General features: G+C 41.2%; 1 protein-coding gene across 1 annotated transcript; it reads left to right on the top strand.

Annotated features, from left to right (window-relative positions):
- Nucleotides 1-7291: 7291 nt before the first annotated feature.
- LOC308280916 (signal transducer and activator of transcription 3.2-like) lies at nt 7292-12310 on the top strand (the record flags this gene model as incomplete). Its single annotated transcript, XM_080755218.1, has 3 exons — nt 7292-7320; nt 9029-9159; nt 12145-12310. Exons 2-3 carry the CDS (start codon nt 9029-9031, stop codon nt 12308-12310), a joined length of 297 nt encoding a protein of 98 aa, XP_080611344.1. The 5' UTR covers nt 7292-7320.
- Nucleotides 12311-17808: the final 5498 nt, after the last annotated feature.

Consider the following 17808-nt stretch of genomic DNA (forward strand, 5'->3'; position numbering starts at 1 on the left):
GCACAGGAAGCGAGTATTCCTACCGTAGGAGACGGGGTTGCATAAATTAGAAGGCGCGGCTTGTGATTGGCTGGAGCGTGCGCTTGCCCAGGCCTATAACTGTGACATATCTAACCATAAAACGAGCGCTCCTTCAAACACCCATCAAGCAATTTGGGGGTTAAATCGCGTTCAGATGACGTCTTCGCCTAAACCGGACGTATAGCTAGATCCAGTCTGTGACGAGTTTAAATGTTAAAGTTTTTTCACCGTCTATGCCAAGCCAAGCCATTGTATCACCGTCATTTAAACGCCTTTAGCGGCCCCTAGCGGCCGCCGAAAGTAGTGAAAATTTAGTGAAAATGATGGCAGCCAGCAGGATTTAAAATCATTTTTCCTTAGCTCTGAGAGCCGTATCCTACCCGTACCACCGCAGCTGATCGTATTTGTGATGATTTCTTGCACTGTTATTATTTGACACTGGGAGTCGACGGGGTTCGAACTCAGGATCTACTGTACTTGAAACCTGCGCGCTAACCGCTCGACCACGGCAGCTTGTGATTCAAAGGGGTTCCAGCAGCTATTAGTAGTTGACATATCGCTTCCCGCTGTTCGTTTGAGGTCGGTGCATTTGTTTGACAACACAAACTAACTTTATATTGATGCATAGCTATAAAACGATTTTATTTAATCATTATCGTATGGTGGGGGTGACATGCAGTCTTGTGTGTTTGTGGCTGTTGGTGTCAGAATGAATTATGTAACTCAGAGAAGTAATAGTATGCTGTCATGAGCAGCGTACCACGGCATTATGCAATTATTGAATACACTTTTAGAATTTTTCAAAGGTATTGACCAGCACGTCTTTTAGACGGCTATAAGATGTGCAATGGCCAGAAACTGCTCAGTGGATGCAATCAACTATTAAGGTAAAACCGGGAGATACTGTTAGCATCCGATAATGAACAACTTGATAAAAATGTATTTAAAAAAAAAGATGGTCTAACACACGTTTGTCCTGAACGGTAATATATCGTTATTATGGAAGCGTTCAGATGACGGCTACAACTCAACTAGACTATATAGTGAAATTGGTTCTTAAAATTACTTTAGTCCAATATTTGAAAACCAGGTGTGGATATTAAAGCTGTTTTTTTAATCAACAAGTATGGAATAATGGATTAAATGTAATCAGCTATAATCGGTCTATAGACAGACTGACGATAGACGGTTCAAATGAGGGCTAAACATAACCATTGGGCTAAATGACGGCTTGTGTTTACTGGGCACCGTCTCCTACGGTAGGAATAAGCGTGATATTGAAACGTAACGGCATTGCCGCAAGCCACGCCCCGGACTCATTTTTGAAGCTTGTGATTGGCTGAACCGGACGTAGGGAGCGCTCCGTTGTGGTCTCTTGGTCTCTCTGCGGCGCTCGGGGGCGAAGAGCAGGACCAAGGTCCGCTGGCCTTCGCGCCGCTTGCAGTGTCGTGGACAATAACTGTGAAAACGAGCGCTCTATGCGGCAATGCCGTTACGTTTCAATATCACGCTAGGAGCTAATAGCGCACAGGAAACCGTTTTCCCTCAGTTCCCGTCCGCCCGTGTTTTGGTCCCGACTGGAATCCATTCCGCTCTCTATTTAGTTCCCAGTCCTAAGAAACAACGATCTAAAGTAATTAATAATACAGTAGAGTAGTCTCTATCATTAATGACATAAACAATATACTGTTATGTTCAATAAACACACAGCATTTAAGTAAAATAAAGGTGTACAATTGCACCATTCATTTTTTTTCTTATTTATTTATTTTTTCTTATTGAGGATTTCTCCTGGTTACATAAAAACCATCAGCCTAGCAGAGAATATAATATTTGAAAGAAATAAAATAAAAAAAACAAAGCTGCATCCTCAATGAAAGCACAGTTTTGTACTAAAGGCAATTCAAAGTTTCAAACCTTTAAGAGAAAGTTTGTATTAAAAGTAAAGTAAGTGGCAGTTTATATAAAGATAGGCTAATAACTTTATTTGAACTTTATTTTCCTTCTTCCTCTTACTAGTAGCTTACTTTAGTATTCTGACACCAGTACTTTTGTTGAAGTGAAAAACACGTAAGTAATACAATAAACATCTCTGTATGTCTACCATTATCTATGATGTCTACCAACCCTGTTGTTTATATTCAAGGCAATAATGTACCTTAAGTCATGGTTTGCTGAGAATCACATGGTTTGGCGGGTGGGCGGAGGCCTGGGATCAGTTCACTGTGCACGTTCCTGTTCCGGTCTGAGTCTACACCGGACACGGAAACAGCACGTGAGTGTATGTGTATGTGGCACATAGCGGATACAGGAGGCGGACCCTAGACCGGATGTAAGTATTGAGTAGTAAATAGAAACTACATCTACCATACAGGGTGTGAGGTAGACATTGTTGCCAAGTGTGCTTATTATAAGCGAACGTGGGCTTGTTTTCCTGCAAAGTTGTTGCGACCGTCAGGGAGCAGTTTACTATGAAAACCTCCACCGGCCGTACGTCCGTCCGTCACACGTCACACGTCCCACCTTTGCCCTGCTCATATCTCCGCATCAGTATGACATCACACCACATGTGTACACAAACCTTTGTGTACGTTGCTGTGGCAACAGTCTGTTGTTGCTGGTCTGTTAGTGTACGTTAGCAACCACCTTAGCAACCATGGTTTTACCCTAGCAACCAACTGTTTACCATAGCAACCATGTTTTTTTACCCTAGCAACCAACTGTTTACCATAGCAACCAGATACGCAGAGCAGGGATCTCCATATATGGGCATAAACAGGTGACATCACACTGATGTCAGATACTCAGAGCAGGGATTTCTCCATAATATATGGGCATAAAAGGGATTCTGTTAGGGATCTCCATATATGGGCATAAAAGGGATTCTGTTAGGGATCTCCATATATGGGCATACAAGGGATTCTGTTAGGGATCTCCATATATGGGCATAAAAGGGATTCTGTTAGGGATCTCCATATATGGGCATAAAAGGGATTCTGTTAAGGCCCTCTTACATCTAACGACTTTGAAAAGATTTCTCAATCGTAATAAAATCGAGGCTAGTCGCGGCGCGCTCCCGTGACTCAGTCGTTACTCAATCGTTAAATGTGAGGTAGTGGTCCGACTCGATTTTTACCCCGACTTGAGAGCCAGATTCTGTTACGAGAATATCAAACTGGTTTAATATTTTCACAAATCGGGGCTGAGTCTGAATGAATACAATGACGTAGCCTAGCCTAGCCTACAACCAAAACAGAACAAGCCAAAAGCCAAGCCATTCATTCCCCAAAAGACGCTGCCTGAGCTGCCAGCCTGGTCGTTGTTGGTGCGGCTACTACAACAGCCCTTTATTAGTTATTTCTCCGCGTTTCCATTATTCTAAACATTCAACGTTGATAATAGTTGATCGGATCGATCTGCGCCGGCTAGACTGAGAGGAGAGAACTAGAGAGGAGAGGCACAGAGGGCTGAGGGAGGAAGGCGGAGCTCGGTGTGTGTGTGTGTGCACTGCATGTGTAGTGATGAAAAAAGTAATCAAGTAAAAGTATCAATACTGCAATACTGTGATGCGACGCGCTGTAGATCGGCTATTTTCATTTATTGTTAGCCTAATGCTTTATAATAATATTATAATTTATTTAGGAACACAAGGCTATACAATAGGCATATTTCAGCAAATAAAAGGGAATCCTGAACCAGTCTTTACACAATCTTTAGAGACATACACATCTAACAACTGAAATCTTTGAAAAATCATCCTACAGTCTTTGGGGAGTCTTTTTCAAATCTTATAGTGTGAGGGGTAGTCTTTAAGAAATCTTTCCCAAATCTGTCCACAATCTTACCAAAGTTGTTAGGTGTAAGGCTAGCTTTAGGGATCTCCATATATGGGCATAAAAGGGATTCTGTTAGGGATCTCCATATATGGGCATAAAAGGGATTCTGTTAGGGATCTCCATATATGGGCATAAAAGGGATTCTGTTAGCTGTTAGTGATCTCCATATATGGGCATAAAAGGGATGCTGTTAGGGATCTCCATATATGGGCATAAAAGGGATTCTGTTAGGGATCTCCATATATGGGCATGAAAGGGATTCTGTTAGGGATCTCCATATATGGGCATAAAAGGGATTGTATCCCAGATGATGCCCTGTTAGGAGATCCACACTAACAGAATCCATATATGGTCCTACCGACAGCTGCTATAAGCCAACCCTGGCGATAAGGTCTGAGTCGAAGAAATGCTTCTTTCCTGGCAAGAATTGCCCCTTTATACTGTAGGGCTCGTTTGTGTATTGTATCATCATATCTCCATATATGGAGACATAAGTTGCTCATGCCCAAATATGGGCTGGTGAGGTCAGACTTAGTGTGATGCGTAGGTTATCTCCATATATGGAGATTCAACTTCAATGAGTAACCATGGCAAACTGTCAACTGCCCGTATGTCTTGATAATTGGTAAAACAAACTTTTGGCCTATTTGTGGAGATAAGCGACCAACGGTCGCTTATCTCCCGATTAGGGAGTCTTACTGGTTTGTAAATAGGCTATTAAGTTGGGTTGCAGATCTACCTCGTGTAGAGGCGATGCAACGCATTGTGAGGTTGTTCTTCACAATTGTTTTAATTTACTATTTCAACCAGTTGTTTTCAAATATTGTCTTCATCATGGACCCAAACATGTGTATGTATTTGTCCCTAACCATCTGAAAATATGTGCCAGTTTTGTGTTGTTAAAATGTCTGTCTGTCTCTCTCTCTCTCTCTCTCTCTCTCTCTCTCTCTCTCTCTCTCTCTCTCTCTCTCTCTCTCTCTCTCTCTCTCTCTCTAGGCATAACGGAGGTTACCCGGATCTCCCACGCGAAAGTCCAATATCTTAACCATCACTCCAAAGGGACATCCCTATGGAACGAGGGCAGATACTATACTTTTGAGGCTTCAAGGCTGGGGCTGCGACCCTCTCCGCCACATATATATATATATATGTGTGTGTGTGTGTGTGTGTGTAACGGAGGTGATCCGAACCTCCCCACCCGGCTTCAAACCCTGGTCTCCCACGCGAAAGTCCAATATCTTAACCACTAGACCAATCCAGGGGAGATACTAGATTTTTTGAGGCTTCAAGGCTGGGGCTGCGACTCTCTCCGTCACACACATATATATATATATATATATATATATATATATATATATATATATATATATATATATATGTATATGTATATGTATATCCACGAGTTTCCTACGCCCCATAGTGCATTGCGCAAACGTCTGCATCGATCTTCCACCGCCGATTTACAAGCTCACAACGGGTCTGCGACGCGACGTGAGCTTGTATGTCTGCTGTTAAACCCGGAAGTTTGGTCCTGATAGTCTCCAGTAAACTCCCGCGGAAACTTGTGGATATATATATATATATATATATATATATATATATATAGACTATATATATATATATATATATATATATATATATATATATATATATATATATATACATATATATGGACCTGGCTGGACCTGGTTGCTTGTTTATCTCGCAGAATCTGGCAACGCAGACAGTAGGCAGTACAGTGCTAGTGTTATGATATTGAGATTCGAGTACAGTATGCATGTTGTAGGCTATACATGCAGCCAACAGAACAGGTAGATGTACAGTATGCATTGTGTAGGCTATACATGCAGCCAACAGAACAGGTAGATGTACAGTATGCATTGTGTAGGCTATACATGCAGCCAACAGAACAGGTAGATGTACAGTATGCATTGTGTAGGCTATACATGCAGCCAACAGAACAGGTAGATGTACAGTATGCATTGTGTAGGCTATACATGCAGCCAACAGAACAGGTAGATGTACAGTATGCATGTTGTAGGCTATACATGCAGCCAACAGAACAGGTAGATGTACAGTATGCATTGTGTAGGCTATACATGCAGCCAACAGAACAGGTAGATGTACAATATGCATTGTGTAGGCTATACATGCAGCCAACAGAACAGGTAGATGTACAGTATGCATTGTGTAGGCTATACATGCAGCCAACAGAACAGGTAGATGTACAGTATGCATTGTGTAGGCTATACATGCAGCCAACAGAACAGGTAGATGTACAGTATGCATGTTGTAGGCTATACATGCAGCCAACAGAACAGGTAGATGTACAGTATGCATTGTGTAGGCTATACATGCAGCCAACAGAACAGGTAGATGTACAGTATGCATTGTGTAGGCTATACATGCAGCCAACAGAACAGGTAGATGTACAGTATGCATTGTGTAGGCTATACATGCAGCCAACAGAACAGGTAGATGTACAGTATGCATTGTGTAGGCTATACATGCAGCCAACAGAACAGGTAGATGTACAGTATGCATTGTGTAGGCTATACATGCAGCCAACAGAACAGGTAGATGTACAGTATGCATTGTGTAGGCTATACATGCAGCCAACAGAACAGGTAGATGTACAGTATGCATTGTGTAGGCTATACATGCAGCCAACAGAACAGGTAGATGTACAGTATGCATGTTGTAGGCTATACATGCAGCCAACAGAACAGGTAGATGTACAGTATGCATTGTGTAGGCTATACATGCAGCCAACAGAACAGGTAGATGTACAGTATGCATTGTGTAGGCTATACATGCAGCCAACAGAACAGGTAGATGTACAGTATGCATTGTGTAGGCTATACATGCAGCCAACAGAACAGGTAGATGTACAGTATGCATTGTGTAGGCTATACATGCAGCCAACAGAACAGGTAAATGTACAGTATGCATTGTGTAGGCTATACATGCAGCCAACAGAACAGGTAGATGTACAGTATGCATTGTGTAGGCTATACATGCAGCCAACAGAACAGGTAGATGTACAGTATGCATTGTGTAGGCTATACATGCAGCCAACAGAACAGGTAGATGTACAGTATGCATTGTGTAGGCTATACATGCAGCCAACAGAACAGGTAGATGTACAGTATGCATTGTGTAGGCTATACATGCAGCCAACAGAACAGGTAGATGTACAGTATGCATGTTGTAGGCTATACATGCAGCCAACAGAACAGGTAGATGTACAGTATGCATTGTGTAGGCTATACATGCAGCCAACAGAACAGGTAGATGTACAGTATGCATTGTGTAGGCTATACATGCAGCCAACAGAACAGGTAGATGTACAGTATGCATGTTGTAGGCTATACATGCAGCCAACAGAACAGGTAGCCCTGTGTGACAACTATACAACTATATAGGCCTACACCACACCATCTGTTCATCACACGCTGCTCAGGTAACAACCACTTTATGCATTTATTCATGTCTTTATGGCTGTCATTTTTGGAATGTGTTCATTGAGGAAATGATAACACCCAGTGGTGGGAAAAGTAGTCTACTCACATCCTTCAATATTATTGAAAAGGTATCAATATTGCACTGTATAAATTACTCTCTTACAAGTAAAAGTCCAGAGTTAAAAATGTAGGTAAAAGTAGAAAAGTATCGGTATCAAAATGTACTTAAAGTACCAAAAGTAAAAGTAGGCCTACTCATTTCAAATCAATACAAATCTTTTGAAAATAGCAGATATACAAGCTCTCAATGTGTCACATAATGTGAGCTTGTAGATGTATAAAGAGCTGAAGTGGGTATGTTTTGTAATACTAATCAAAATCTGGTAACTAAAGTTTTCAAATAATTGTAGTGGAGTAAAAGTGCAATATTTGCCTCTGAGATGTAGTGGAGTAGAAGTGGAAATTGGACATGTAAGTAAAGTACAAATACCTCAGAAGAATTGTAGGCCGACTTAGTTTACACCACTGAACCACCCTATCGCAGTGGTTCCCAATTTTTTTAGGCCATGACCCAAAAGAGAAATTAGACATTTGCCCGTAACTCAATGTGAAAATAGCAGATCTACAAGCTCACAACTCTGCACGAAGCGACACGGTCTGCTATTTCATGCTATCACTACTTATTTTCAGACACACCATCTTGGCACACCATCTTTTCAGATGGGGGCCATGTCAGTGGAAAACTGACATGGGCCAACACCACACCACTCCACACTGCCCACTTGTGCCAGGTTTTCCACTACAAGGACCTGGGTAGAGTGGTGTGAAAGTAATAAACGTGGTACTAAAACGTATCCAATCTAGAATATGTCTAAGCTAGGCCAAACAGGGCCAAACACTTCATAATGACTGATCACTCACTGACCTTTCATTTAGACCACCAGGATATAGTTGTAATACATGATCATAGATTATATTTTGTTATAATCACTATTATAATCTATTGGGCCTATATTATAGTTATCATAGTAATACTTTATAGTGTATTATAATCACAGTTATAATCCATTATAGTGTATTATAAATAATTATAAGCACAGAATGGTCAATTTGTTTCTTACCGATAGGAGTACTTTTGTGTAATGGAGAATGTCGATATTTTTATGTTGTGTGGTGTCGTGTGGTGTAGTGTGGTGTGGTGTGGTATAGTGGTGTGGTATAGTGGTGCTAAAGCTGCAGTCGACAAGGGGCTTAAAGGAGTGATACAGACCAAAATAGGACCCCCCCTGAATGAGAATGTGTCCACAGACCTTCTTACCTGGTTAGGTTGATATGCCTCATTTCTGCCCCTGTTCTGAGATCTGTAGATTAGTCCCCACTGCTAAAACGTGCTTATCGTCACTATCCAAAAGCGCCCATTTCGGCCACATGCTTCCAGACATGCTTCCTACAGACACCACGCACAGTGTTTTATGACGATAAGCCCGTATTAGCTGTGGGGACTAATCTACGAATCTCAGAACAGGGGCAGAAATGAGGCATATCAACCTAACCAGGTAAGAAGGTCTGTGGAAACATTCTCATTCAGGGGGGGTCCTATTTTGGTCTGTATCTCCTTTAAGTGGGAGTGGGACCACTGCACTGGCCTAATAATGCATAGCAAATCATAGTTTGTTTGTGGTTTGTTTGGTATAATGTCATTCCTAGATGGCCCAGTGGGGGGCGTTGCAGCATCTGGAAGCTGCACTGCAGGAGCAGGTGAATCAGCTGTATGAGGCCATAAACTTCCCCATGGAGGTGAGACACTACCTGTCTCACTGGATAGAGAGCATAGACTGGTAAGTTAGACCTGTCTCACTGGATAGAGAGCATAGACTGGTAAGTTAGACCTGTCTCACTGGATAGAGAGCATAGACTGGTAAGTTAGACCTGTCTCACTGGATAGAGAGCATAGACTGGTAAGTTAGACCTGTCTCACTGGATAGAGAGCATAGACTGGTAAGTTAGACCTGTCTCACTGGATAGAGAGCATAGACTGGTAAGTTAGACCTGTCTCACTGGATAGAGAGCATAGACTGGTAAGTTAGACCTGTCTCACTGGATAGAGAGCATAGACTGGTAAGTTAGACCTGTCTCACTGGATAGAGAGCATAGACTGGTAAGTTAGACCTGTCTCACTGGATAGAGAGCATAGACTGGTAAGTTAGACCTGTCTCACTGGATAGAGAGCATAGACTGGTAAGTTAGACCTGTCTCACTGGATAGAGAGCATAGACTGGTAAGTTAGACCCGTCTCACTGCACGGATAGGGCTGTCACAATGATGACATTTTACATAACGATCAATTATTGTCACCCAAATAATTGCGATGAAGGATTTAATTGTGTTTTTGTCGTTGGCAATTAACATTTCTGTTTGGCTTGTAGGCTAATTTGCTAATGGCCGATATGACACATAATCTAAATATACAAAGAAGTGACTGACATATTTGATTTAACTTAATACTTAAAAAAGAACATTGATAGTGGAAATAGCCGATCTACAAGCTCACAACGTGTTGCAATGTGACGCGTTGTGAGCTTGCACATCTGCTGTTTCTATTATTTTTGAAAATGTTTGAAAATGTATGAACATTCTTCAACATGAAAATGATGATGACGATCATGACAAAATAATTGAGATTATGTCAAATAATTTAGATTAGACGATTATGTAATAATTGTGACACGGAGAGCACATGGACTTGTATTCCATGCATAGATGAATACATATCTAAACATAATTATTGATCGAATACGTTATTAGACAGAAATGTGACAGAGATTTTGTGCTAAAAGGTTAACACAAAAAGGTACTGAGGACTTGTTTCTATTATAACGTTTGTTTAATAATAATAACTATAAAATTCAGGGAATTTGCAAGTGTGGTTGCACTGACACGAGTTGTGAGGAATGCACTGGGAACTGAATTCTGTCTTATCATGTCGTCGTTGTCGGCTGGAAACCTTGTATGTCCAAAACCGTTTGTTTTGTATTTATCATTTTAAAAATGATTTAAACGAGTGAAAACAGCCGATCTACAAGCACACAACACCTCGCACCACGAGGCGTTGTGTGCTTATAGATCAGCTGTTTTCACTACTTTTGTGCGATGGCCTTGTATGATGGAGCAGGGCTTTACTTTGTGAAAAAATTTACAAATTTTTGAGATACAAGGTTTCTGCCCGACAGTGATCATATTATACTATAGTCCTTGCCCGTTGGAACTTATGTGCTCCGAAGTCACACTTACTCCACTGACTGTCTGTCTCCTTGGCTGCCAAACCAAAACCTCCACCCCTCATTTCTCACATGGCCCTCTGCTAGCGCCACCATGAGGCTGATTCTTGCAAAACATATTTTTTGGAAATCACGCACAGCGGTACACAGTATCTCTAAAGTCATGTCATCAAAATGCATATTTTCCATCTAGCGCCAACATCTGGCTGATTTTTAAAAAACTTTTTTTTGGACAATGCTCCTACAGATTTTGCCCTAAAATCACGCAAAGCGGTACACAGTAGCTCTAAAGTCATGTCATCAACATGGATCTGTCCCATTTCCCATATTCCCTCCTGATTGGCTACCATTGCCTTCTAAAGTTTGTGTATGCAACCTGACGGTGGCTTATCTCCCCATTATGGAGTCTTACTGGTCATACTGTTACCATGCGACTGTTACCATGGCGGAGGTATCAGTAATGTCACTTATATCAAAATTTGGACACCGTGATGTCAGGAATTGACCGAATTCACGTTACGCAACTTCCTGGTTCTGAGGTCACGGTTGAAGGGGGAAACCGTTTGAAATAATGATTTGTTGGCTTTAAGTCCAGCAATTTCTGTATTCATTTACCCTTCAAAGCTGACGTCAGCACCAGGAAGTTGCTGAGGAATTTGCTGAGTGTGTGGGCGGGCCTATATCAGACATACATTGGACAGACAGTCATTAGGTTGTTAATTAGTAGGATGTTGTGATGTCATGGCATGACAACAGTGACAACAGTGTGTGAGGCATGACTAAAAGCTTCACTTTCCTGTTGTGCAAAGGTCAACAAAAAGCAGGTTCTCTTTGCTGGCAAATTGTGTCAATAAAAGGTCTCGGACCGAATAGAGTAACAAAGTTTGACGTCATTTACCCATCCTACCTGGTTCACGTTTCCCCCCCCCCCCCCCCATTCTGAATTCCCATCGACTTTTTTCATTCCGCGTCATATAAGAACTGTGTTCCAAACATAAACAAATTATCTCAGCGAAGAACAAGAAAAACTAGGTGCTCATGAGGTAACAGAGAAGTAAAAAAGCATGTGGTGGGTGCTTCTAGGATCAGCGGGATAAAACTTGAAAAAGAGAGGAGCAATCCAAGCACTCAAAAAGTAAAAAAAAAGGAGGGGAACGGACGTAAAAACTGGGTACTTTATTTCATATGATCATTTTCAAATGATCTCAGTGGTTTGACTCATATGGATATGAGGAATCAGCTTATGGTGAGAAAACGCTAATGTTACTATTGCCGAATTAGTTACATTTTCAATAGAAACAGGCTTTATCAAATATGAGTGACTGACTATCATAAACCATACAGAGCCACCTCCCCGACAATATTGCGGAGACCGTTTGTTTATTTTTGGACCACAATGCTTAAATGAGATGATTTTAAGATGACTCAATGTTATTCTCCATAGAGAAATTACTTCCGTGAACCGGGGGATGAGCGAGTGACGTCATGACTTTGTTACTCTATACAATAGTGTTTTTATAATAATAATAATATCATGTTCTACAGGGGTTTGGCAGCAGGGAATGAAAGCACAGCCAGAAGTTGTTTCCATCAACTCCTGCACCAGTTGGAGGAGCTGCAGAAAGGCTTCGTCCAGGCAAACAACATTCTGCAGAAACCCAACTTTACCAGGATTAAAAGTGAATTACAGGTATTAAGATGCTATAACTAGTGGCATTTCCATTGGTGCTTGTGCTGATCGTGGAAATAATTTAAAAGGCAGCACATGCCGTGAATAATCAACATATTCTCACCTTCAAAGCGTCAGACAACTGGTGATCTAGAGATCACCAGTTACTGGAGTAAGAGAGGAAACGACCGCTTTACCTACCCAGTACGGAGATGTGAGAGATTAGGAAAATCTTTTGTACCGGCTGCCCTTAAGCTGTACAACGAGACACATAACGGACGCTTGAAAAGGTCTCCCTTCCTAACTTAGACTTACGGAACCATTGCTGTATTGACTTTGACCTCTAAGGAACAATTGCTGTATTGACTTTGACCTCTAAGGACCTTCCAGGAAGAGTGCTCATGTGCGCCTTGCGGTGACACGCTTCCTAGTTTCTTCGTTTTTCGCACTGATTTTTGACACTGCACTATTAGGTTGTTAGTGTTGGTAGTTTCTGAGTATTTTTGCTTTGTTTAACAATGACAGTGAGATACTTGTTTGCACTAACTAGCATTGACTGCTATGGTCTCTTTTGCAAGACACTTTATGTATATATACTTATATATTATTCACCCCCTCTATTGATGCACCTTCTCCTTATTGGTTCTGTACTGCTCTTGTCTTTGTTTTGTTTTTTTCCCTCTTATCTATCTTTCTTACGTCTCTGTAACTTTTACCCAGGGGGCAAAGGAAGGTGTGCTGCATTTGCCGACATAAAAGGTTGTCCACCAGAAATATTATCTATGACCCAGTAGGATCACAACCTATATGGACAACCCGGTCAATTTGTACGGCAAAGTTCCAATATGGCCGCCTCAATATTAGCCCCTATTAGTTTTAATGGGGGGTGAATAGGGAAATTTTTTAAACTGAGGGATATTTCCACGAAACTTCACAGGTTGATCAATGGTATACATATGAAAATTTTTTGTATTGCAAGTTTCCATGAAATCCAATATGGCCGCCACAATATGGCCGCCATAATGTAAGGACCCAGAAAATAGGTTTTGCCTCTAACTTCTGAACCAGATGAGCTAGAAACGCAAACTTGGTGTCTATTTCATGGTGTCTGACCATGGGAGACTCAATGGAATAGCTAATTTTATTATTGGGTGTGTCTGGACCTTTATTGTGCATATTTGCAAGATGGTGGACTCCCAAAATAGAGCTTTAACATAATTTCTACCATGATTGTTGACTGCTTTTGCAAATACAAGCAATATGAATCCATTTGCTAAGATTTATGGCACAGAAGGGACTTATACCTGTATTATTCTTGAGTTTGCATGTTGTCAAAATGGCTGTAAACGAGATATTATATTTCCTGTCCGATTCTACTGTATGTAGTTGTAGCAATGACTTCAGATAAAATCAGAGACCAAAACAATGTATCTTAGAATTTTTTTTTTTATTACAAAAATTAATAAAAAAGAGAGATTATCTCAATGAAATGAATGCAACTGCCTTTTTGGGTCTTTCACACATAGACATGCACATGCTTTCCAACAACTTCAGCTTCAGGGAAATTATAATGAACACATGATTAAAACAGGCTGCATTATAATGCAAATAATTGCTAGTCACTATCACTGTCATGTGTACCTATCCTGCTGCATCTTGTCTCCAGTCCTTGGCAACGACACCCCAAGTAGCATGCAATTCCCTTCTTCGCACATGAACAGTTTTTCTGGCAGCCTTTGATACAGCTACATGATATTGCCTTGTCCATTGATATAGGCCAGGCTGGCTCTGTAGATGGACAGGGGACTGCCTTCCCATGGCGGCAGCATGATATAGGCATCTATATCATGCTGCCACTTAGGGATGGCCAACGGCTAACCGTTACCGTTAAACCGATAAGAAATTGGTTACCGGTAAGCACTAACGGTCAATTTTGACCGATAAAAAAGAAAAGAAAAAGGAAATCAACCCATGTGTCACACCAAAAGCCCCGTACACCAATATCTACGCAACATCAAGTCATCAACCAATGACAACCATGCAACTATACGCGCTGTGGTCACACATTTCTGGGACACCAATGCCTGTGTAACATCCAGCATTCACGCAACTGCGATTCTGCGACGCGAGTCGTACACGCTGACTTATTCAACAAATGCTCCGTCGTCGATTGGATTTTACAAAACAGACCCCGTCACATTGAATCCCGTTTAAGAAGAGCTTAAAACACAACTTTCTAATGTTACATGTTGATGACGTGAGGAACGCTAAAGTCGTCTTGGTTACAGAGTAGGATATGCGAAAATAACAAAGCTGAGCTCAGAGTCGCTAATTCAATGATCGCTGCATCAGCACACACAAAACACGGGCGAGAGAAGAAAATTAATGAAATGGACATCATGTTTAGCCGATTCAACCACTCCAAAAGTCATACGATTGAAAGTTATTGTTCTACATACGAGCATCTCGCTGCGGCTGTTTAGTTAGGCGATAGCCAGGGAGTGCACAGAATGTTAGAGAGGCATGGGCTGAATGGCCTTTTGGTGGACAATTCTGTTGATAAAAGTTAAGGGCTCCAACCCCCTTTGCTGTATGTGCGCACGTGCCTGGCGAAAGCGCATCACATTACAGACTGATCATTTCAATGCCACCGTTTCTTTGCAAAAACACATTTCTTTTAGAAAACATTTGTATTCTTGTTTCTCCTAGTTTTATTGTTTGTCATGTGTAAATATGGCACTTTATTATGGGGAAAAACGGGTGTATTTTCCTTTTTTAAATCGCTAAAATAGCGCATTTTTGAACACATTTCCTTAACGCATTTTTGAAGACATTTCCTTAACGGTTAACGGTTAATTAACTGATAAGGCCTTTCGGTTATCGGTTAAGAAAAAATCTCCATTTGGCCATCCCTACTGCCACCCACCTCCTAGACCTTCCAGAGCTGTGGGTGAGAACAGAGCAGGATGCATATCTTCCTATCCATCACATGGTCTCAGCCCTTGGACTCGCACAGTGTCGTGCCCTGCCCTTTATTCACAGCCTGAGTGGCAGAGATACCACCAGCTATCCCTTTTTCACTGGAAAGAAGGCATGGTTCAAGACCAGCATGGGTCTAGATCTCCCTGCACTTTAGGAGTTTGGTGAAAATTCCTCTTATTCCCTCTCAGAGGATGTCAAGAATCAGGCTAGAGACCTCACGATAGCTGTATATGCATCAAAAGCTGACCATTCGGAGGACTTTGACCTGGCAAAGCTGAGAGTGTACAAGTTCCTAAATAACCGATCAACCCTGTTGAAGCTGCTGCCACCTACAGAAAATGCCTTTGGCCTGCACCTGAAAAGAGCTGCTCTTGCAGCCATAATAGATAAAACTGCACACATCGCGAAGCCAGACATCCCTTGCTTCACTGAATATGGATGGTCTCTCAGTGATGGGAAGGCAGTCCCCTGTCCATCTACAGAGCCAGCCTGGCCTATATCAATGGACAAGGCAATATCATGTAGCTGTATCAAAGGCTGCCAGAAAAACTGTTCATGTGCCATCCATCCATCCATCCATCTTCAACCGCTTATCCGGAATCGGGTCGCGGGGGTAACGGTTCCAACTGAGACTTCCAGATTTCCTTATCCTGCGTAACTTCCTCCACTCCCTCTGGGAGTATACCGAGGCGTTCCCAGGCCAGTCTGGAGATATAATCCTTCCATCTGGTCTTAGGTCTGCCACGGGGTCTCCTCCCAGTGGGACGTGCATCGAGGACCTTCCTAGGAAGGCGCTCGGGGGGCATCCGTACTAGATGCCCGAACCACCTAAGCTGACTCCTTTCCAAGTGAAGGAGCAGCGGTTCTACTCCAAGTCTCTCTCGGGTGATTGAACTTCATGTGCGAAGAAGGGAATTGCATGCTACTTGGGGTGTCGTTGCCAAGGACTGGAGACAAGATGCAGCAGGATAGGTACACATGACAGTGATAGTGACTAGCAATTATTTGCATTATAATGCAGCCTGTTTTAATCATGTGTTCATTATAATTTCCCTGAAGCTGAAGTTGTTGGAAAGCATGTGCATGTCTATGTGTGAAAGACCCAAAAAGGCAGTTGCATTCATTTCATTGAGATAATCTCTCTCTTTTTTTATTAATTTTTTAAATAAAAAAATAATTTCCAAGATACATTGTTTTGGTCTCTGATTTTATCTGAAGTCATTGCTACAACTACATACAGTAGAATCGGACAGGAAATATAATATCTCGTTTACAGCCATTTTGACAACATGCAAACTCAAGAATAATACAGGTATAAGTCCCTTCTGTGCCATAAATCTTAGCAAATGGATTCATATTGCTTGTATTTGCAAAAGCAGTCAACAATCATGGTAGAAATTATGTTAAAGCTCTATTTTGGGAATCCACCATCTTGCAAATATGCACAATAAAGGTCCAAACACACCCAATAATACAATTAGCTATTCCATTGAGTCTCCCATGGTCAGACACCATGAAATAGACACCAAGTTTGCGTTTCTAGCTCATCTGGTTCAGAAGTTAGAGGCAAAACCTATTTTCTGGGTCCTTACATTATGGCGGCCATATTGTGGCGGCCATATTGGATTTCATGGAAACTTGCAATACAAAAAATGTTCATATGTATACCATTGATCAACCTGTGAAGATTCGTGGAAATATCCCTCAGTTTAAATTTTTTCCCTATTCACCCCCCATTAAAACTAATAGGGGCTAATATTGAGGCGGCCATATTGGAACTTTGCCGTACAAATTGACGGGTTGTCCATATAGGTTGTGATCCTACTGGGTCATAGATAATATTTCTGGTGGACAACCTTTTATGTCGGGGCAAATGCAGGTTTCCTAAAAAAAGGCTGGTTTGCCCCCTGGGTATACTGTAAATGTAAACAAATTAGAATAAATACATTAAGATTTTTACAAAATATGTTTTATATATTTTCTATTTGGAAAAAAACAGTTAAATCATCAAACTGCAAGCTCTTTACAACGGACATGTATAGAAACATTGTTTAACTGATTATATGAACATGATTCCTGGGGTTTCATTGGAGATTTAGCAAAAAGAAATAAACATCAGTTGAGCTTTTCTGTTGATAGTTACCCTGTATGTGTATGTAATGTGATGATGATTAACACCACTATATCAAATATACCCATGTGTTACAGTACATACAGCCAGTAGTAATACGTACAACTTAAGAAATATTTAACACATACTCAAGTTACCCAGTAGATATGCACTGTCGTGCAACATTTCTCGATATATTAGTACAACATCTCATTCTCAACATGACTCTCTTCTCCTTCCTCTCACACTGGGGCGTCAATTGGGTATGGCAGGGGTATGCAGCTGCCATACCCTGGGTCCAGGGGGGAAAATAAAAGTTACTTTTAAATATAAATCCATGAATGTCTCTTTGTCTATCTGTGCTGGTTTATTATGTTGTTAAATTACAGTAAAATAACTACAAATGCAAAATTTAACAAAATGGTCACTTTAACAAGGTATTATAATT

The sequence above is a fragment of the Nannobrachium achirus genome (genome assembly GCF_963921795.1).
Source record: "Nannobrachium achirus genome assembly, contig: SCAFFOLD_130, whole genome shotgun sequence".
NCBI lineage: Eukaryota > Metazoa > Chordata > Actinopteri > Myctophiformes > Myctophidae > Nannobrachium > Nannobrachium achirus.